The sequence below is a fragment of the Protopterus annectens genome, chromosome 8.part0, assembly GCF_019279795.1.
Source record: "Protopterus annectens isolate FY-2018-M chromosome 8.part0, PAN1.0, whole genome shotgun sequence".
NCBI lineage: Eukaryota > Metazoa > Chordata > Ceratodontiformes > Protopteridae > Protopterus > Protopterus annectens.
This window is the reverse complement of record NC_056741.1, coordinates 1,336,048,929-1,336,071,884: the sequence shown is the minus strand read 5'-3', so window position 1 is coordinate 1,336,071,884 and position 22,956 is coordinate 1,336,048,929. Positions and strand designations below refer to the sequence as shown.

The 22,956-nt window shown below is 36.1% G+C and overlaps 1 protein-coding gene across 1 annotated transcript in view; it reads left to right on the top strand.

The window, feature by feature from the left end:
• CEP95 (centrosomal protein 95) overlaps window positions 1-22,956 on the top strand; it is a 1,662,476-nt gene that overhangs the window by 607,509 nt on the left and 1,032,011 nt on the right. Inside the window, exon 8 of the mRNA XM_044080881.1 lies at window positions 1,798-1,840. Within this exon, the coding sequence (XP_043936816.1) occupies window positions 1,798-1,840 (43 nt within the window). The remainder of the gene's footprint in view (window positions 1-1,797; window positions 1,841-22,956) is intronic.

Sequence of the window (22,956 nt, the reverse complement as noted above, 5' to 3'; positions counted from 1 at the left end):
AGAGCTCCTACTCCTGCTTGGGATCTCAATTTTGTGTTGGAAAAACTTACTCTACAACCTTTTGAGCCTGCGGCTACTGCTGAATTGAAATACTTGTCATGGAAGACTGCTTTTCTGTTGGCTATTACTTCTGCAAGAAGGGTGTCTGAGTTGCAGGCCCTTATGGCGGTAGAGCCCTTTTTGATTTTCCATAAGGATAGGGTATCATTACGTACTAATCCTTCCTTTATGCCTAAGGTGGTCTCTAGTGTGGCTTTAAACCAAACTATTCATTTGCCTACTTTTTATGCAGACCCCCAAAATAAAGGGGAAAAGATTTTGCACACTTTAGATGTACACAGGCAATTGCGTTATTATTTAAGCAGGACTAAGGATTTTAGGCAGTCTCAGCAGTTGTTTGTTTCTTTTGCTTTGAGTTCTTAGGGCAAGCCTGTGTCAAAACAAACTATTTCTAGGTGGATTGGCTTTTGCATTGCATTTTGTTATTCCCATCATGGCAAGGAGATTCCAGCTGGGATTAGGCCTCATTCCACTAGGGCTACTGCCACTTCAACAGCATTTCTAAGGGGGGTGGCAACTAAGGATATTTTGGAAGCAGCTACTTGGAGTTCATTGCATACTTTCTCTAAGCATTATCACCTTCCTATCTACTCTAAGTCTAGGGCTGGTTTTGCCACAGCTGTTTTGCAAGGCATGTTGTCAGCCCCTACTTCTTTATGATTTGCCAGCCTCCCTTACCTCTGCTTTGGGATTCTACCCAATAGTAAGGACTGCAGCAATGGGGAACGAAGAACATAGTACAGTTTTGTACCTACCATAAATGTAGATGTTCGAGGATCCCCATTGCTGCAGTCCAATTTACCCTCCCTCCTTCCCCTCTGTGTTTAGGGGTGGTTGTGTAGGTGAGATTACATGCTGATATTTTTGTATATATGCTTGTATATATTGTATATATTTTTGGTGCAGGTATTTTGGGCCTTGTCTTTTTAGGGTCTTCTGACATCTGGGGCAAGAAAAGACTGAGGATATGACGTCGGTCATGCGCATTAGTACCCTGACGTACTGACGTCAGTCTAATGCGCCCTGACCGACGTCAGCCTTATACTCTGGTATTCGGGCCGACTGGACAGCGGACTATACCCAATAGTAAGGACTGCAGCAATGGGGATCCTCGAACATCTACATTTATGGTAGGTACAAAACTGTACTTTTTATCTCTATTTAATTCTTTTTGAAGAAGGTATTGCCTTTTCATTGCTTTTCAGTGTCTTAGAAAACCTGGTAATTGTTCTTTGAATACTGGCAGCATCTGATTTTACCTCATTTATTTAAACCTGTAGCTTCTTTCTCTTCTGTTGTAGTCATCCACTTCACTTGCAACACCTCCAAATCCATTTATTTTTCCTATATGCCCATGTAGTTTCCAAATGTTTTACTTTTTAAAGTCCTGACATGAGAGAAACAAGTCCGTGCAACCATCTTTCTGGAGTTCATGTCTCATCCCTCACAAGAATCCAGTCCTCATTTGCATAGTGTTTTGCCAGGCACTGAAATTCTTTATATCATGGGTTGTCACCGAGAAGGCTAACCATACTTGGTCCTGTCTAAATAACACAGCAGTTAGGTACACATGCAGATCATCTTTTTCAGTCTGAGTCTTCCAACTGTTTTTCTTTTATCAATCAGATTCCTGCATCATTGACAAGTAAGTATCTTATGAATAAGGTGAATGTAATATTTTTCTGTGTATTTTACATTTTATCTAACTATAACTTTAAAACTTTGTATTATTTTCAGGCAGCAAGGTCATCTGAGTTAGAAAGTCAAGTAATTCCTCAAGGTGAGTGGAGTATTAAGAAATTTATACTTATAAGTATGCTTTCTATTGGTATACTTTATTTAATATTGAACATTTAAACAGAGGCAGTTGCTGACCTATTTTTCTTAATCATGATTTACTGTGAATATTAAAAAGACAAAAAATGTTAACTTATTTATATGACATAATTGTGAATGTGTACTTATGGACTACGAGATGTATAAAAATGCATTGAAAATGGCTGTACTATACTGTAGTCAGCACAGTGGCGTAAAACAATGAAGCACTGTCTATGACTAGGAGACCTGGGTTCATTTTTGGATATCTGAGGTACTGGTTGGTGAAGATGGGCTTGAACATCATGTGGAGAGGAGGAAATGACATGTTCTTGGGCTGTTCACGCTACTTGGTGGCGACACAGGAAGTAAAAGAGAAGTGCTGGCTGAGTGTCCCTTGTGGAAATGAGAGGCGGCACAGCTCTGACTCCTGTTGCATTTCCTGCACTTAAGGTGTTACTAGGCATGTTCAGGGGTGGGGTAATAGGTAGAGAAAAATACTCCCTAGGCAGCAGTATGACATTGTCCTAGGTCATCTAGAACTCCTTGCCAGCCCCAGTCCTAATCAGAGCATCTCCAGGGGAGTCAGGAGTTGAATGTTGTTTGTCCTTCTTGAAGAGAAATGTTACTTCCAGAGTTACAGCTCTGGAAGAGAGAGAATGAGAGAAAGTGGTATGAGTCAAAGTGAATGAAGACTTAACAGGACTTGAGGAGGAAGCTGAAGGTTGATCCAGTTATAGGAATCCAGAAGGGAGAGCTACTCACAGGCTGAGAAAGAGAGACACACACACACACAGAAAGTGACTGTAACCCCAAGTATATGGAGCTGTGTTAAATGTACTTACAGTTGCCTTTTTAAGCTTTAAGTGTCAGGACCATGAAAAGATTGAAAACTTATTAATTGCTAGAACCGGTGTTGTGTCAGAGAGACGAGCTAACAAATTTAAAAGATTTTTACCTTCTGCTTTATGTGTATAACAAACTGACTGTAAGGACTTGGAAAGTTTTGTTGTTCTAGTTGAAGGATTATGTCATGAAACTATGTGCAGAATTAAGCTTTCTGCACTATTTTCTCTATTTTTAGTACAAGTCAAGATAAGGTGCCTACTGCCTCTTTATAAGCCTGTCAGTGCCAGTGAGATAAACTGAATAAGACAGATTACCATAGTATATGAAGGAGTAATAGAAGTCATGCTAATAGAAAAATATTTACTTTGGGAAGTGAATTTGTTGTTTTTCTTTAGTTATAACATCTATGGTTAGAGGTCATTGAAAAGTACTGTGGAATGACATTTTTTTTATAACAGACCTGCTGTGTGCATTTCATGCTTTGTATTTGAGAGGTAAAAAGAAATTGTTATGACAGTACATAGCTATTTTAAACATTCTTTGGAAGTTATTACCAGCCTTTCCTGTCCAGATGGGGGCTTACTCTGTGTTAAGTTTGTAAATGTATATTTAATGAAGCTTATATTATTAATGTTAGTCCTAGCTGTAAGGATTACTATTTCTGTAGTACTTCTGCTGTTATATATGATGTTGTCTGCCTGTCTAGTAAGGTGTAGGTAGGTAAAAGTAAAAGGAAATATAAGATTAGAATACAGGAATATCTAAATGACGTAAAAAGGAATATAAGAATGCTGTAGCTGAACATATTCACAAGTAAGATAATGATTTAAATGTAATTAGGACATGTGCCTTAGAACATAAGTAATAACAGAGATGGTATTAGTATAAATAATGTGTTAACTGAAAACAGCAGAATTCATTTTAAAATTTCATACTTTGTATTCACATTGATTAAATGAGGGTATTTAGCTGGATAATGCATATGAGTTAGGTTTTAATTGTACTAAAATACTTTTATTGATTGCTTTATTGTTCAGTTGTTTTTAGCTAGTACTATTTTTTTAATCCTTTGACATCAATATGGGCAGATGTACTGGACAGTAGTTAGTAAAGTGAGTCATTGTAGGGAAGATTTTACAGTTTATTTTGTTTTTGCTTGACTTATAAGCTTGTGTGTGTGCGTGTGTGTGTGTGTGTGTGTGTGTGTGTGTCCTTATATGGATATTGACTTGCAGCAAAACCAGTGTCAAATGTTGGCAATGGACAGAATGTGTCCGTTGCAGGCATACTGTTTTAAATGTGGAAAAAGTGTCACAAAGTTATAGTAACAGTATTACATCGGTGAAAACCTCTGAAAAACATGAAGCTAGTGATTTTATGATACAGCATTTATAATAATGGTTTAGACTGCATTTTGTTACTGCAAAGATAATTAAGTGCACTGTCTTGGTGGCAGAGAGGTGCAAGGACTCCTAGACTGTATGGTCATGCTGGTATTTAGCTGTGTGTATGTGGGAAGAAACTCCTTACTAAAAATGCTTTTGAAGTAGTTTGTATTCAAGGAGATAAGAAATGGAATCCCTTTTCTAAGCTAGAAATGCAAACAGATTGGGTATGTAGTTAATACTTTTGTTGTAGTATCCAATTAAACATATGACATAATACTTGAGAAAGATTTCCTCTCTTTAAAGATTTGTGTAAAGCATGGGAAGAAGGTAGACCTTTTGCTAGACCATCCTATCAAAATAGGAAAGGGAATCGACAAGTAAGCAAGCCTACAAATATGCATCTGTTGAACTTGGAAAAGGGAGGAGGGGAGCAACCACCAAACACATTCATAAGTGTGTATGAATTTAACTAAGATGAGGAGTTGGTGTTGGAACACCATTACTCTCCAAAACATTGGCTAAGAATGTATAAAGAAGAACATGCACAGACATAGTCAGTATTCGCCTGTAACAGAAAGGCCTGTGAGTGATGGCCTATTTGATGGAAGGAGGGGAATTACACAACAAAAAATACAGCTTTAATGTGTTGCAGAGTGTAGAAATGTTATTGCAGCCTGAAAGTGCTGCAGAGCAGGATGTAAAAATGACTACAAATTCCAGGAAAGAAGGTGAACCAGTGGAGAAATACAAACCAAACAGCTTCAAGCAAAAAAAGTAGTATTCGTGGTTCCAAGATGGTCGCCGGCTAGACTGCTCCCTATTCACTGAGCTTCTCACAGCTATTTAACTACCTGCAATTTTTAACAACTTTTAAGCGAAGTTTCTCCACAGTTTTTTCTACAGAAAGTATCTCTGACTCATCTTCTTCATTCTGGGATTATTCATTTTTTGAAAGAGTGAAACTTTCATATTATTTTACTTCAGAGTATTTTTGGCCTCAACAGTCTCTGGGCACGTGCATTCTAGGAGCCCTCCTCAGTGTCAACATTCCTGTTTTCACACCTCTATTCTGGGCATGGCTGGCAACTCTGACTCTATGGAGACGCAGACAACCAAGGCCAAATTCTCCTCTATGCTTTCTCCAGAAAAAGACACTGGCTCTAAGAGATTAAGAACCACCAAACAATCTACCGAGAACATTAAAGTAAGTGCTAAAGATAAAAGTGATTCTAATTTTTATTTAAAAGATTTGAAGATGGCACTACAGCCTATTCAAAGTGCTATTCAGAGTTTCTCTGAGCAATTTACTGACTTTGGTAAAACTCTAAAACAAATAAATGATAGAATGGACTTACTTGAAAATAACAGTCTTGATATAGAAATTAGAACAGACTCTATTGAACGTGATCTTAAATCCAAAGATACTCTCTTTGTAGAAATACAAGCCAAATTATTGGACTTAGAGGCAAGGTCTCGCAGAAATAATATAATAATTGGAGGATTACCTGAATCTTATGATAGTCAGAACTTACTCTCAGTGACTAAACAAATATTCAAGACATTGCTTAATTGTGAGTTAACCACTAACAACTTAATTGTTGAAAGAGCGCATAGAGCCCTACGTGCCAGACAAGAATCTACTTCACCTCGGATTATCTACACAAGACTATTAAACTACCAAGACACTCAAAGTATTTTAGAAGCAGCCAAAAGCAAAAAAAACATCTCATATGGAACAATCATAAGCTGACTTTTTCGCAGGATTTACCCCCACAAATAAAAATGAACAGGCAAAAGCTATCTCCATATTGTGCAGACCTGATAAAAAGGGGAATAAAATTTCGGATGAGATATCCAAACACACTCTCTTTCAGCTACAATGACAGAAGTTATACTGTTACAGAACCACAAGAAGCAAAGGATATCTTTTTAAAATTATTTAAGGTCGTTCCTGATAATGTTACTCATAAATAATTCTGCCAACTAATGTAAGTACTTTGAATTTCAACTAGTGTACTTACATTTCATTATTTATTCTCTTCAATAACAGTTTATATGATAAGCTTTACCATAAAATGACACTCTGGCTTTATAATGTGTAATATTTGCGTTTATTAGTTTTTTTTAGCTGTCACTGTTTTAAACATCTTTATTGTAGTTTATGGTGCCTTTATGGTTTCTGAGTGTCTTCATTTCTGAGTGTTTATGTGGTATTATAGCTTTAGGCATAAATGTCATTCAATCTGAAAGGAGAGAAAAGTCATCGGAACCCTCGTGCTTATGCAGCGCTACCAACCTGGTCAGAATTGTGTTGTTTTGAAATCTGTGCTCAGGCACAATTCTTTTTCCCTCCTGTTTGCTTGCTGGATGACGTTAACACTCACAGGAGATTAGAGTCCTGATTATACACTCAATGATTTCCCGATTGCTGATGAGCTTCCTGCTGCTGGGTTACTTGTTTTTGTTGTAATCGGAAATGTATAGTATGTTCCCTTTAATCTCCCATCCACAAGTCTATGGTTTCCTTGCTTCGTGAAGTGGTTCCTGGTGCATTCTGCAAATATTCCGTATCGTGGACTGCTGTTACTCAATTCAGCTTGGTTCCGTGCATGTTAGCATGTTTTTTTTCACTTAGTTCGGCTCCGAAGACCTGTGTGCGGCAGGAAGCCCTCTGCGTGATCAGGACGCCTCTTACGGATGTGCGATAATCGCTAGCTCTGTGCCTGTTAATCAGGCTTTCTATATGTCTAATACACTCTTCAGATCTCATTATTTATGGAAAGGATTTATTTTGCCAATTAATATGTTCAGTGTTTCTGCTTTATAGTTTTGTATTTACTAAAGCTGGCACTTTTGATGTATATATGCTAAAGTGCTTTATGTTGCCACTATTTTTTCCTTACATTGAATCGGAATTGGGGACCTGCCACTGGGGGTCTGTAGAGGGCACTGTTCTATCATTATTTGACAAGGAATAATACTTGTTCTCAGGTTCATATACATTAATGGCATGTTACACAATATGAATTTGTATAGTTTATCATAGATGGTAAGGGATATTAGAAACATTAGCCATACACTTCAATAGACATCATTCAAATAAACCTGAATTTAAAATATACTCATAATAGAGCAATTACAAGGTTTTTTATCTAGTGAAATGTTCTCTATGTGCACTACACATGTCAAGTTTCTAGGTTAAGTATAGTTTTATATATTATAGCTCAAATTTATATGTAAATGGGTGCAAGGGTTAAATCTAATGTAAACATCCATTCACAGTATGCTTAGTCTGGTGAATTACTTAATAGTGGGATGTGTGTTGGGTTTAGCTTTTTATTTTTATTTATGATTAAAATGCCATTTTTTTCTGTATAGCAACTTGAAACAACATAAGACAATACTAGATGAAACAGTGCTTAACACCTGTGGTAGGGGATTCTTTGAGTCCTTAGCATATATTAGTTTACACATACTACCTAACTCAGAATGAAACCATATCCATGTTAGGTTACTAAACAATATTTTATTTATTTTTTTATTATTTGTAACTGAGTTGGGAGACCTGTTATTGCATATTAGACCGGTGATTAATATTGGTTGTGTTGGGGATCCCACTATTAAAAGAAGTTATATCCGCTCATGTTCTACAAATCAGTTTAGTCAATAATTATACTATTAGTCAGAGATCTATTGATTATAGGGTTTATTGATATAAAAGTATTATATCTTAATATATAAATTAATATTTCTTATTCTAGATACTTTTAAATTATAAGGTTTGAGATATGCTCTTATATTAATATATTCACTTACATGATTACTTTGCTCTAGATATATTATAATTTTACTACGATATTTATGTTTCACATGCACCTACCAAGGCAAAGATACATTATAGTGTTAGATTAACAGTATTTTCTTTATTTGACACAATTTTGAAATAACTATATAGGAGTTTGTGAATACACATATGAATGGGGTTAAGTATGTCGGGCATTTTGGTATCAGATTATTGTGTAAATATGTTTAGCTTTGTTAACTTTATTATAGTCCTTCTTAGGACTTTACCTAAAATTTCCTTTGAGACATTGGATTTACTAGTGACCAAGTACACACATCATACATATAGTTATCTATATCTTCCTTCTTTTGAGAAGCTAAGGTGGGTAGGCACTGGGGTGGTGAGGTGGGAAGATTTTGAGACTAATGTTAATTCTATTTTGAATCATACCTTTATATATAATAATTGTTGTACTGAGACTAAGCTTTGCTTTTTCTCTTCCTTTTTATATTTTTTTTCATGCACAAACATTTTATTCTCCTGCATTTCTTCTAACAGACCTTTGATAATCACATGACCAATTTATTAATAATTGATTCCTGGAATGTAAGAGGGATTAAGAACAAAGCTAAGAAATCCTTACTATTTCATTTAATGTATAAATCACATGCGAATATATGTTTTCTGCAAGAAACACATACTCCTAGGGATGACTGGTACAAAGAAAAAAGCAAAAAAATGGATAAAAAAAAATAGCTTCTGGTGACACTTCTAATTCCAGGGGGGTGGCTATCATAATTAAACAAAAATTTCAGGGGAGTATTATTGAAGAAAAACATGACAATGAGGGTAGATGGTGCTACTTTACCTCCACCATACATAATCTAGATAAACCACTTTTGGTGCTAAATATTTATGGTCCTTGTAGTCATCAACATTTTTTTATTCTACAGATACATAATATTCTCTCTTCCTATAAAGATCATTATGTTATTGTAGGTCGAGACTGGAATGCTGTAATCAACCCAGTTATAGACCGCACTAGTTGTTCCTCTTCTTATAATCAACAAGCATCCCTTGCACTGGAGGACCTAATATTGGACTATAATCTTATAGACCCTCTACAACTTACTAAATACTCAAACAAAAAAGATATATATACATATTACTCAAAATGTTATCATTCATAGTCAAGGTTAGATTTCTTTCTTATATCTACTTTTTTATCACAATTGTTATTAGACTTTAGTATTGAGCCCAGATTTCTTTCTGATCACTCTAGAATCTTACTAAAATTAAATATGGACTTTAATTCTAGACGTACATTCAAACAAAATAATTGGACTTTGAATAGTAATTTGCTTTCTAATAAAGATATTAGTAAAACATGTATAGAAATAATTCAAGAAATGGAAAATAACTTAGATTTAACAGATATTCCCTATGATATACAGTGGGCTGCTTGTAAGGCTAGGTTGAGGGGAATGTTTATTGGTAAGGCTTCATACCTTAAAAAACAATTTAATGATAAAGAAAGTTCCCTAAAACTAAAGATTCAGCCTCTTGAAACTCAATATAGATTAAATTCGGACCCCTCATATTATAAGCAAATTATACAATCTCAAAAAGAACTTCTTTTGTTACACCAAAATAACCTCTCTATACTGGAGCAAAGATTATTAGCTACTTACTCTGAATGGGCTCAAGTACCCTCCAAAACTCTAGCAAGAATAATTAAAAAAAACTTTGACAGGCCCAAAATATCGCCTATAAAATACAAAAATCAAGTATATAACACGGACAAGGAAATTTTGCAACTTTTTACGCTATTATATACTGATTTATATTCTAAAAAATCTAAACCTTCATTTAATTGTCATATAAATAGTTTTCTAAGATCTATAATGTTCCCTATGTTGAATGAAAAACAACATAACATTTTGTCAGCTCCTCTAAGTCTCCTTGAAATCTCGGATTCCATTGACAGACTCAAACTTGGTAAATCCCCAGGCCCAGACGGATTCACACCGGAATTTTTTAAATCCTTTAAGTCAGTAATTGCTCCCTTCTTGTTCAAGGTTTATAATTATATTAAAATAAACGACATAGCTGATCTCCATTGGAACACCTCAAAAACTATACTAATTTTAAAGAACAATAAAAACAAAACGGACCCCAATAATTACAGACCCATTTCATTAATTAATTTAGACATCAAAATTTTATCTTCTATTCTCGCTAATAGACTAAAGAAATTTTAACATCTATAACCTCCCCATACCAAACAGGTTTTACATCTCACAGACATGCATGGGACAACACTTTGACTATGGAATCCATTATACACCTTACGGAAAATGATAATAACCCACTATACGCATTGATTCTTGATGCATCAAAAGCTTTTGATAGAGTGAGTTGGGACTTCCTCTTTCAGGCTATGACCTGTTTCAATATTCCTATATCATTTATAAATTTAATCAAAACTTTATACAAAGAATCCTTTACCAGACTGTATATTAATGGATCCACATCAATCCCCATAAAGATTACTAATGGTACAAGACAGGACTGTCCTTTATCTCCTTTTCTCTTTAATTTGTATTTAGAACCATTACTTTTATACATAACACAAAATACATACCATAGGATTCCTAAGATTTTGAATACTAATTTACCTTTCTCAGCTTTTGCGGATGATTTAGTAATATACTTTCAAACACCTATCACAGATCTAAACAAACTTGTTAACTCTATTGAGAAATTTTCACTTGCATCGGATTATCACATTAATCCCCAAAAGACTCATATTCTCCCTTTAAACCATTTGGCACATAAACCATACTTATTTCCTGAATCTCCTTTTAATATTACTTATGGGGTTAAATATTTGGGTATTCATGTGGATCATAATAGCCTATCTACATTTCAAAATAACTTGAATAAATTATGGGCATCTATAATGCTTGATATGCGTAGATGGGAACTACTTAACCTATCACTTTTATCCAAAGCTGCAGTGATTAAAATGAATATTCTCCCCAAATTTCTCTACCAATTCAATTCCTCAGATCAAATCATTCCTAAATCTTTCTTCGATAGAGTTAATAAAGAACTAGCTAAATTTTTGTGGTTTCCTAAAACAGTTAGGATTTCTTATCCTAAACTATCAACTTCTAAAGACAGGGGTGGTTTGGGTCTGCCAAACTTGTATCTCTATTATCTAATTGTTTCGGCCAACAAATTACTTTCCATTTCTAAACTGAACAATATTAAATACAATCATTCTCCAATTTGGGTTAAGCTATGGTATCAGTATATTATTTCCAAAAATATTAACCCTGCTGCCATTCCATTCATCTCTATAGATATCATAAACAAACTCAAATTTTCGAACTTCCTAAAACAAAAGATCAAAGCATTTCAGGACTTACTGAAACTTGTCAAGCTTGATAATAGTCTTTACTTACTTCAACCACTTCACTTGAATCCCAACCTTAAATTAGATAATATGCCATTTAATCTTACAAACTACCCTCTTATTAAAAACATGACTGTCTGGGATCTCTTGAAATATAAAGATTTGTCCCTGGCTAATCTGCGGAATATACTGAAAGTCAATTGTAAATATACTATAATTCTACGTCAATTAAGAGAAGTAGTCATGGCTAGATGTGTTCTTAATTTGCCAAACGAACAAGATCTTAACAATTTAGATACGATAATTAAAACATTATCACTCCCTGAGAAAATGTTATCAAAATGATATAATTTGTTAAACAAATTCATACAAGACTTATGTCTTTTTTCTAACTTCTGGGATAAACATAATTCTCAATTAACTGAGAAACAAAAACTCTTGGCTATTAGGAACACTTTGGAACACTCCCCTTTTAAGAAATTGATCTATACCCAATTGATGATAAATAATAATGCATGTTATACCCCTTCCAAACTTAATAAAATTGATGCTAGTAAGTCTCCCTCTTGTCCTTGTTGCTCATTTCCAAAAGCTGACCCTCTGCATATGTTTTGGTATTGCCATTATTCACATAAACTTTGGACTTTTTTGAAGGTACGGTTACAGAAAATGGGATATCACAAATCCACCTTATCCTGGGAAACAGCAATTCTCCACATACCCTCGATACACCTTTCTAAATTAGACACACATGTATTTATATTTATTTCCTCTCTCATAAAACTTTACATTTCCAAAAACTGGCTTGATTGCACTAAATTGAATTGGAATGCCTTTAGAACAATGGCTTACTCGTACATTTTGGCACAAAAAACTATGTTGAAGAGTCCCAAAAAAATGGCTTTAAACAACAAAACTATAGAGAAGGTCCTTTATATTATCAATAATGATCAATAGTATTTACTTTCTTGTCTTCGTACACTAATAGGATTTATTTACCTTCATACTTCATTTTCCCATATGATTAATACTTTATTTAATCATTTACACCGTGGTCACCATTTGTACATATTGTATATATTGTTGTTTTCTTTATTTTCTCACATTCATGAGTTGAAATGTACATCTATATGTTGTGTAACCTCAAATAACTCCTAAATGTTTATATTTACAATGTTTTTATGCTTGTTGTTATGTTATATTTTATAATTCAATAAAGAGATTTTTGAGAAAAAAAAAAAGTAGTATTCCACACCGTCAAAAAAATTAATAAAACGACAAAGCTTTCAGTGCAAACTATCCTTCTTCAATGTCTTACATAAAATGGCTATAAAAACAGCATTTGTAAGTACAACTCAATCACATCACATGACACAGCAACCTTATCAGCAACATCAAATGAAAACAGCAATAAGTCTTTTAAAATCACAGTGCCAATAATGTATACATCAAGTTAACATAACTAGTATAGAGTCACTTTTTCTTCACTTTCTGTTGTTTAAGTTTCAAAACTGGTTTCAATGTAACCTGTTTATAAAGACCTGGATATTTATCTGCTTCCAGTCGAATAATCCATTCATATTCCTTCATGTCCACACTGTTTATTAAATCCCCACGTCTAGCATTTGGATATATTATATGTATAACTCTAAAGTTAAACTGATGTGTACCATCAGTTTCACTAATATGTTAGCTAAAGAGTTGGTAAGTATTTTTTTACGAATCTCAGACCTATGCCCTGTTATCCTGTCCTTTAGCCGTCCAACCGATTTCCCAATATAGAAACCCTGGCATTTATTACACGTGGCAAGATATATAATAAATTGTGTATTACATTTTGCACTACAATGAAAAATAAATTTCCTGCCATTCACATGATGTATAAATTACGTTGATTGATTTATGTTCGAGCAGCAAGAGCAATTGTAGCAAGGAAAGGTACCCTTTTTATTAAGATTAGGGACAGTATTATTATTTAAAGAAAAATCCTTATAACGTAACAGTTTCTTTAAGTTGCTACAGTTACAATAAGTGAACATAGGCCTATCTGAAAGCCAGTTTTCATGTCCCAGTATGGCTTTTAAAATGCCCCAATTTATTTTAATAACATACTCTATTGTCCTACTGGCTCTACTATAGGTCATAAGGTACCTTAAGGGTTGCATTGAAGTTATACCCAATCATCAGAACCAGTATTTGTCTGGGTAGAAAAATAGGGCCTAGCTTTTGAATCCCTCAACTGTAGGGCATCCCTTCTAGCCAGTTGCATCTCATCTATGCTATAACACCTTTCGAGGAAATCATTAGTCATTTCTTGCATCTGAGCCTCACAAATCTCTGGTTGAGTATTCAGCCTACTGGCTTGTAAATACTGGCTGTTAAGAACACTTTTAAAAGTTCTTTTGGCATGCATACTCCTTTTATGCAGGTACTTATTTACATCTTTTTTATATATAATGTCTCCAGACCAGACTCTGTTGTCCGTAGATTTACATCCAAAACGTTTAAAGAATCCTCAGAAAATGTCATTTCAAATTTAAGAAATTCAACAGTATTATTTAAATATTCATAGAAACTCTGCAGTTCTATAGCACTACCATGCCAAACTAAAAAAATATAATCTGCAAAACATTTGTAGAATGAAATTTTAGATGCATATGGATTAGCATCACCATACACATTAGTCCTTTCCCATTTTTCCAGGGTTAAATTCACATATGTATTGGCCACAGCAGTGCCCATGACCATTCCAGATATTTGATGGTATACTTGTTTATTAAATGTAAATATATTATTCTCCAAAACTAAATCTAGAAGCTCACAGATGGTCTCAATATGTCTAGCAGAATGACTTCCATATTGTCAATTCCATATGCATTAGGAATCACAGTAAAAAGAGACTTTATTTCAGCTGTTAACAAAAGGAAACTGTCATGGGCACCGCTGTCATACCAACTGCATAGCTGGGTTAAGAAATCACCAGTATCCTTCATGTAACTTGGTATATATTTTAATTAACCCTTTACAAATATTTTGTAAGTATACTGATACAGATTCCGTCATCCATCCCCTCCCTGATACTATTGGTCTCATTGGAGGTTTCTCCAGGGATTTATGTATTTTGGGGAGTTTATAAAGTACAGGGATGGTTGGGCATGGTACACTTAAGAAGTGAAAGGTGCCAATATCTATATCACTCATCACAGGTCATAGATACACATATTTATTTTACTAATCATAGTATCTATTTCCTTGCTGCCAATAGGTTTGCCTATCTAATAACAAGTCAGTCATAGATAGCAGATATTGTTCCATATCCATTACTACGATGGCACCTCCTTTGTCAGCTTCTTTTATAACTATTTGAGTTTTACTCTGCAGTAGTTTCAATGCCTCAGATTCTTCAACTATCAGATTATATGTTTTTGTAAAACGTTTCTTATAAAGGCCACGGATCTGTTTTTCACATATATTATTAAATACACTAATAACAGGGTCACTAACAGGAATAAAAGTGCTGCTTCTTTTAATATGACTGCCCAAAGAATTACCACTATTCTTAAATATATTCTTCAAATTCAGACTCTTTGAAAACAAATTTAAGTCTGTAATTGCATTAACCAAATCATCAGTTCCCACTGGGACAAATTTAGTCCCATGTGACAATAGGGACATCTCTGCTTCAGTTAGTTCATGTCTAGAAAGATTAACAACCAAAGGATGAGTTGAAAAATTTCTTTCAGAAATTTCCCTATCTGAAGTTAATATTGTCTGACTATTTAACATAACATCAGGCTGATCTACAGCCTCTGTATTAGTATGTTCAGAATGTTTATTAGATTGGTTGGTGGCATTCCTATCAGCAGATATACCCACATCGTCATTCACAGATGGTCCCAAAATCAGGAGCCCCCCCCCCCCATTGAATCTACACCTTCACCTATGCAACCAAAATTATTACTAGATTGATCCATAACTAAAGGACGGTTAGATATCTCTATAGTCACCCCTTCATTAGAGGTCGACACCATTTAGTTGTCCAGTTGAATGATAGACCAATCAACAGTTTTCAGAATATTTCTTCCACATTCCATCTGCATATCATATTCACCAGAATTATCAATATCAGGGCCAATCCTGTCATGTCTACTGTTAGAGACCCTTATATTCAAGGGGCCCCCTAGAGCATCTATATTGTTGACTGATGAGTCAAATTCCCTCAAAATACCAACATCCTCTACTTCCCCATTAAATTGGTCAGACCGAATTTCGTCAGATTCCATTACTACATAGGTATTCTCAGATGTTAGTAAGGTAAAAGAACCTTCTAAACATTTATTCCTACGAGTACAAACATTTAAGTCAGAGGGTAGAACCCTATTTAAATCACAGTCTGAAACTTCTTCAGTTGACCACTTCAGTATTTCATCAGACAAATTATTTTTAGTTTTCTGATAGTTAATAAACTGCTCCTTAATTGCTCGACCCTCAGCAATAACTTTAAGCTCATTTAAAGCGACAAGGGTGTAACTGCAGTCTCCTGTCAACTCTATACATTCACCATTGTTCACACTTGTCATAAAGTTCCTCAAAGTATCTGTAGCTTGTGTTCATTCACTACATTCATTAGGGCTATTTCTATCAGATATAGTCATAACGGAAGGACCTTCTAGAGGCCCTACACAAGCATTCTGAACAGTGTGAACATTTAAATCAAAGTTTTCAACTACATTCCTATCCTGCTCTAAAAATAGAGCATTTTCTACCAGATAATTCAAGGATGGGTTACATAAAACATTTTCTGCCTCCCGACAGTTATGTAATGGTTCACTCATTTGGCTTTCCATCACAGTACTGAATGTCCCCAAACAATCCAAGGCACATTTACAATCAAAAGCGGTATTAACATTACCTTTTAGCATCCAAAATTTTTACATTCATTAAAGCTGTTCCTATCAGACATATAACCATAGCAGAAGGATCTTCTAGAGGCCCTGCACCAGCGTTCTGAACAGTGTGAACGCTTAGGTCAATGTCTTCAACCACATTTGCGTTCCACTCTAGAAATAGAGTATTTTCAACCAGACAATTCAAAGATACATTACATAGAACATTTTCTGCCTCTCGACAGTTTTTTAGTGGTTCACCCATTCGACTCTTCACCACAACATTAGATGTCCCTGAATAGTCCAAAGCACATTTACAATCAGAAATAGTATTAACATTACATTTTACTGACTGAAAACAGTCATTAAATGAGTTCCGATTCAGGCAGCATTCCGCCAGAGGTTTTGGTTCATTCACACAGTCAAAAACAGTCTTACCATGGTTCTTTATTGCTTCAGGGTTCTGCTCCTCATTACAGGGCCATTCCTCATTCTCCGTCTGGACCTCGAGCACTGTCATGAAGTATCGCGTTTCCAAACCACTAATTTCTATGGTATTTGCATCCTGATGCCCTAGTTTTGCTCTAAAAAACTTTTTTTCTGCAAATTCTCTTTCTTTTGCTACAGATGAGTTTACATCAAAACTGAGTCTCACCTGAGGTTCATTCAAGCGTGATGATGTCATAGGCATATCCATAACATCTCTGCCAGCTTCTAATTGGTCATTAGAGGACAAAGGCTCATCCTCCACCTGTTGGGAATCAGTTATTGGCTGAAATCCGTCTAATTCATGTATAAAACCCCTCTGACTTAAATGTTTGTACTCGTAGGAATAAATGATGTTCTTCGTGTTTCACTGTTGCAGTCATCACACTTGGGTTATCTGCCTGCATGTAGCCCTCAGTCGGCCCGAATACCAGAGTCTTAGTATTTCTGAATCGGGTGCTGTCACTTCTTCCATGATGTCAGGTCGTGAGGGGTATAAAACAGGCATTCAACGCCATGACATCAGTCTTTCTTGCCGTGGAGGAGCCCGAAGCAGAAGCAGTTCGCAAGTGCCCGTTGGCCTCTAGCCAGCCCTAACACTTCTTGACTGCCTCCCCTCTTCCTCAGCTTTGGGAATCAACCCAAGTGTGATGACTGCAGCAGTGAAACACGAAGAACATAGTACAGTTGTATACACTTACCATAAATGTAGATATTCGAGTGTATTCACTGTTGCAGTCCTGGTTTCCCTCCCTCCAACCCCCTGGTTTTCTCTATCTATCTATCTACCTCTCCTCTCTATGACTGTTCCTAAGGGCATTGGTATGTACTTTTTACTGGTGGTATTCCCCACCATATACTAGCTCTCTATTTGGGGGCTCTTGACATTTGGGGCAAGAAAAACTGATGTTATGGTGTCGGCTGCCTGTTTTATACCCCCTGATGTCATGGAAGAAGTGAGAGCAGCCAATGCAGAAATACTAAGACTGTGGTATTCGGGCCGACTGAGGGCTACCTGCAGGCAGATAACCCAAGTGTGATGACTGCAACAGTGAATACACTCAAATATCTACATTTATGGTAAGTGTACACAGCTGTACTTTTAGAAGGTTATTTTACCTTACTAATATCTGAGAATACCTATGTAGTAATGGAATCTGACGAAATTCGGTCTGACCAATTTAATGGGGAAGTAGAGGATGTTGGTATTTTGAGGGAATTTAACTCATCTGTCAATAATATAGATGCTCTAGGGGCTCCCTTGAATATAAAGGTCTCTAACATTAGATATGATAGGATTGGTCGTGATATTGATAATTCTGGTGAATATGATATGCAGATGGAATGTGGAAGAAATATTTTGAAAACTGTTGACCGGTCTATCATTCAGTTGGATAACTGAATGGGGTCGACCTCTAAAGAAGGGGTGACTATAGGTGTATCTAACCACCCATTAGTTATGGATCAATCCAGTAATAATTTTGGTTGCATAGGTGAAGGTGTAGATTCAATGGGGGGGGGTCTCCTGATTGTGGGACCATCTGTGAATGATGATGTGGGTATATCTGCTGATAGGAATGCTACCAACCAATCTAAAAAGCATTCTGAACATACTAATACAGAGGCTGTAGATCAGTCTGATGTTATGTTAGTCAGACTATATTAACATCTGATTGCGAAATTTCTGAAAGAAATTTTTCGACTTGTCCTTTGGTTGTTAATCTTTCTAGATATGAACTAACTGAAGCAGAGATGTCCCTATTGTCACATGGGACTAACTTTGTCCCAGTGGGAACTGATGATTTGGTTAATGCAATTACAGACTTAAATTTGTTTTCAAGGAGTCTGAATTTGAAGAATATATTTAAGAATAGTGGTAATTCTGTTGGCAGTCATCTTAAAAGGAGCAGCACTTTTAATCCTGTTAGTGACCCTGTTATTAGTGTATTTAGTAATATATGTGAAAAACAGATCTGTGACATTTATAAGAAATGTTTTACAAAAATATATAATCTGACAGTTGAAGAATCTGAGGCAAATAGTTATAAAAGAAGCTGATAAAGGAGGTGCCATCGTAGTAATGGATATGGAACAATATCTGCAATCTGTGACTTGACTTGTTATTAGATAGGCACACCTTCAAACCTATTGGCAGCAAGGAAATAGATACTATGATTAGTAAAATAAATGTGTATCTATGACCTGCAGGTGATGGGTGATATAGATATTGACACCTTTCACTTCTTAAGTGTACCATGCCCAACCATCCCTGTACTTTATGGACTCCCCATGATACATAAATCCCTGGAGAAACCTCCAATGAGACCAGTAGTATCAGGGAGGGGATGGATGACAGAATCTATATCGGTATACTTACAAAATATTTTGAAGGGTTATTTAAAATATATACCAAGTTACATCAAGGATACTGGTAATTTCTTAACCCAGCTACGCAGCTGGTATGACAGCGATGCCCATGACGGATTCCTTTTGGTAACGCTTGATATAAAGTCTCTTTTTACTGTGATTCCTAATGCATATGGAATTGACTGTATAAGGGAGATTTAGCAGGAATATGGAAGTCATTCTGCTAGACATATTGAAACCATCTGAGAGCTTCTAGATTTAGTTTTGGAGAATAATATCTTTACATTTAATAAACAAGTATACCATCAAATGTCTGAAATGGCCATGGGCCCTGCTGTGGCCAATACATATGTGAATTTAAGCCTGGAAAAATGGGAAAGGACTAATGTGCATGGTGATGCTAATCCATATGCATCTAACATTTTGCTCTACAAACGTTTTGTCGACTACATTTTTTTGGTTTGGCATGGTAGTGCTATAGAACTGCAAAGTTTCTATGAATATTTAAATAATACTGTTGAATTTCTTAAATTTGAAATGACATTTTCTGAGGATTCTTTAAACTTTTTGGATGTAAATCTACAGACAACAGAGTCTGGTCTGGAGACATGTATATATAAAAAAGGTGTACAGGTAAATAAGTACCTGCATAAAAGGAGTATGCATGCCAAAAGAACTTTTAAAAGTGTTCTTAACAGCCAGTATTTACAAGCCAGTAGGCTGAATACTCAACCAGACGTTTGTGAGGCTCAGATGCAAGAAATAAAAAATGCTCACAGTTTCATAAATCAAGAAAACACAATTAGCAAGCTTTCACATAGGCAAGATCACAGATTTTTTCTTCACCACTTTATTTGGTACCTCAGCCTTTTGCCTTCAAAGAATAATTACATTCTAATGCTCCCTTCCTTTATACCCCATTCAATATGCATCTTCAATTTCATTTAAATACATTCTTATAAATAACTACATTCAAAATTCTAATATCAGGTTACTATCATGTGCATTACTCTATGTATTCTAACACATTTTATTTTTTCATAAATATCAAATATATTATAATGTCAAATTACCATCAATATTCATGTGAAGCTTGCTATTTGTGTTTTCAGATGCAAGAATTGACTAATGATTTCCTCGAATGCTAGACATGGGGATTTAATAAACAGTGTGGACATGAAGGAATATGAATGGATTATTCGACTGGAAGCAGATAAATATCCAGGTCTTAATAAACAGCTTACATTGAAACCAGTTTTGAAACTTAAACAGAAAGTGAAGAAAAAGTGACTCTATACTAGTTATGTTAACTTGATGTATACATTATTGGTACTGTGATTTTAAAAGACTAATTACTGTTTTCATTTGATGTTGCTTATAGGTTGCTGTGTCATGTGATGTGATTGAGTTGTACTTATAAATGCTGTTTTTAAAGCCATTTTATGTAATACACTGAAGAAGGATAGTTTGTATCGGAAAGCTTTGTCGTTTTATTAAATGTTTGATGGTGTGGAGTACTACTTTTTCTTGCTTGAAGCTGTAAAAATGACTAGCCAGACTGAAGAGAATGGTTCACTCATTGAGAAGATGGCGTCCAGTCAACTCTTGAGACAGTGAATAAACCACATAAAGAAGGAAGGTAAAGAAGAGTGTTGTTATATACTGAAAGACAAGAAAGCCCTGAGTAAGTGTTCCTGTTGAATCAAAGTTACGGTAAGATTAAACAGAAGAAAGACTGTTTTAAGCACCATGTCCACGAAGAAAAGGAGCAAGAAAAAATGTGTAAAGCAGATATATCAACTGGCCCTAAAGAATATTGGCATGAGCTGCCTTCTGTACGAGAAGTTAGGCACTGAAACCTTTGACTGTATTGGTAGGAGAGGAGGCATTACTTGAGGGCATGCCGCTCACTCCAGTGTCGCATCTAGTAGACAATGTCACTCTTAGTTAAGCAGCACACTTACCTCTAGCTAAGGCTATGTTACTGCTTGTGAAATTCCTGAGAGAGGTAGCTTCCTTGGATTTGGAGTATGCATGGGCTGCCCACACATCTGCCATGTATGTCCTGGACCTGTCTGAAAGACCAAGCCGCAGTACTGCAACACTTACCAAGGCTGTGTCCCTACATAGCCACACATATCGATACCACTAGAGCCCACAGTACAACACACACGCACACATCCAGTGACAGTGACCCTTCAAAGAGCATTTTGCAGTAGTTCCCTTCACTCCCACCTCAGACATGCACACTGCACAACATTATTTCAGTTTCTACAGAACCAGTGTATTTCCCTGTAGGAGGCATTGCAAACTCGTACTCGCTTCCTTACCTGTGCAAATTATAACTGTGCCCTGCCCTTTGTACTTTGCTGTTGGATTTGCCTATATCTGATGCACATTTTGGGCAGTCTGTGCATGGGTAAACACAAAATTGTTATATACATGCATGCATCATGTTTATTGTAGTGTATTTGTTTCACTGTAGACCAAAGCTATGTGTTAATCTCTGCCTCTTTGTCACTGTCCCAGCATATACTGTGCCTGCCCCATCTAGCATAGGTATCCTCTGCAACTTCATCCTCCATTCACACCTCGTCTTGCTTACCATCCACTGGCTTGTAGACTCAGTGATTTTCCTCTTTTATACAGCCTCCCTGCTTCAACTGCTTTTTCAATATTATGTTTTGTAACATTTCACGTGCTCAGAATATTTTATTACTTGTGCCTTTGTCATACTGCAGGGAACCACCAGATACATCCAGGCAGTGAAAGCTTGCCTTCAGTAGTCCAAACACATGCTCCACGATGACTCAGGTTTGTGATATGACATAGCCATAGCAATTGTCTGTCACAGTCTGTGGATTTCTGATTCATCAACCAGGGCTCCAGGGCATGTCTGACATTGTCAACAAGATGCCTCTGAGGAAAGTCACCCCTCACCTGATACAAGTCACACGTGTGTCATATGTGGGAGCCATGGTAGGTGTCTGGGTGACCTGCAGACACATCACAGATAATACTTTGTGCATTGCACACCACCTTCCATCAATTGCCAGGTTGTCTGTGCATTACAGATTTACAGACCATCTGGCAGTTGAGAGAGTGATACCCTTTATAGTTCACATGCCTTCTCCCCCAGCTCAAGAGCTCAGGGCTTCATTTTTATGTGGGTGCAGTCTGTCACCCTGTGTAACTCACAGAATTGGGCTGTATCATAGAAGTCATGCATGGTGTTGGTTTACTTTCTCTCTGTCTCCTCTATGGTACATGAAAATTGCATATGCTGTCCCACATGCTGCAAAATGGCATTGAGAAATTGATGGAGTACTGTCTCTTCCGTTGGTCACTGAAAGGTCCCTGTAGCTAGGATTTGTGAAGTCACACAAACCTTTGTATCCAGTGGCATAGGTAATCCATGATTCCCACCAGCCTGTGGATGAGGCTGACACATCTACCACTCCTTGTATGGTGTTCCTATCCACACTGTACTGGTCAACAGTGTTGGCATTGTGAAGGCCATGAAATGTTAGGTATGATTGCATGACAGTAGCAGTAATCATTTGTTGCATATGCATAATAGCTAAAGCTATGGCTATCCCTAACATAATTCTGCTACTCCTCTGCATAACACTTGGATTTTACTGCAGTCAGACTCTCTGGCAATAGCATTTTACATTGCAGAGTTTTCTGAATCACTCTGCTTCTTATTTTCCCTCATTTGTATACACTGAGACACTCATTTTAGCTATGTTGCTCTCTCTGTCTCCCTCACTGTCATTGTGAATTTGAATAATACACACACACACACACACACACACACACACACACACACACACACACACACACACTGCGGGTCCACTGTTCATACACAGGTGCCTAACACAATTCACTGATTATTTC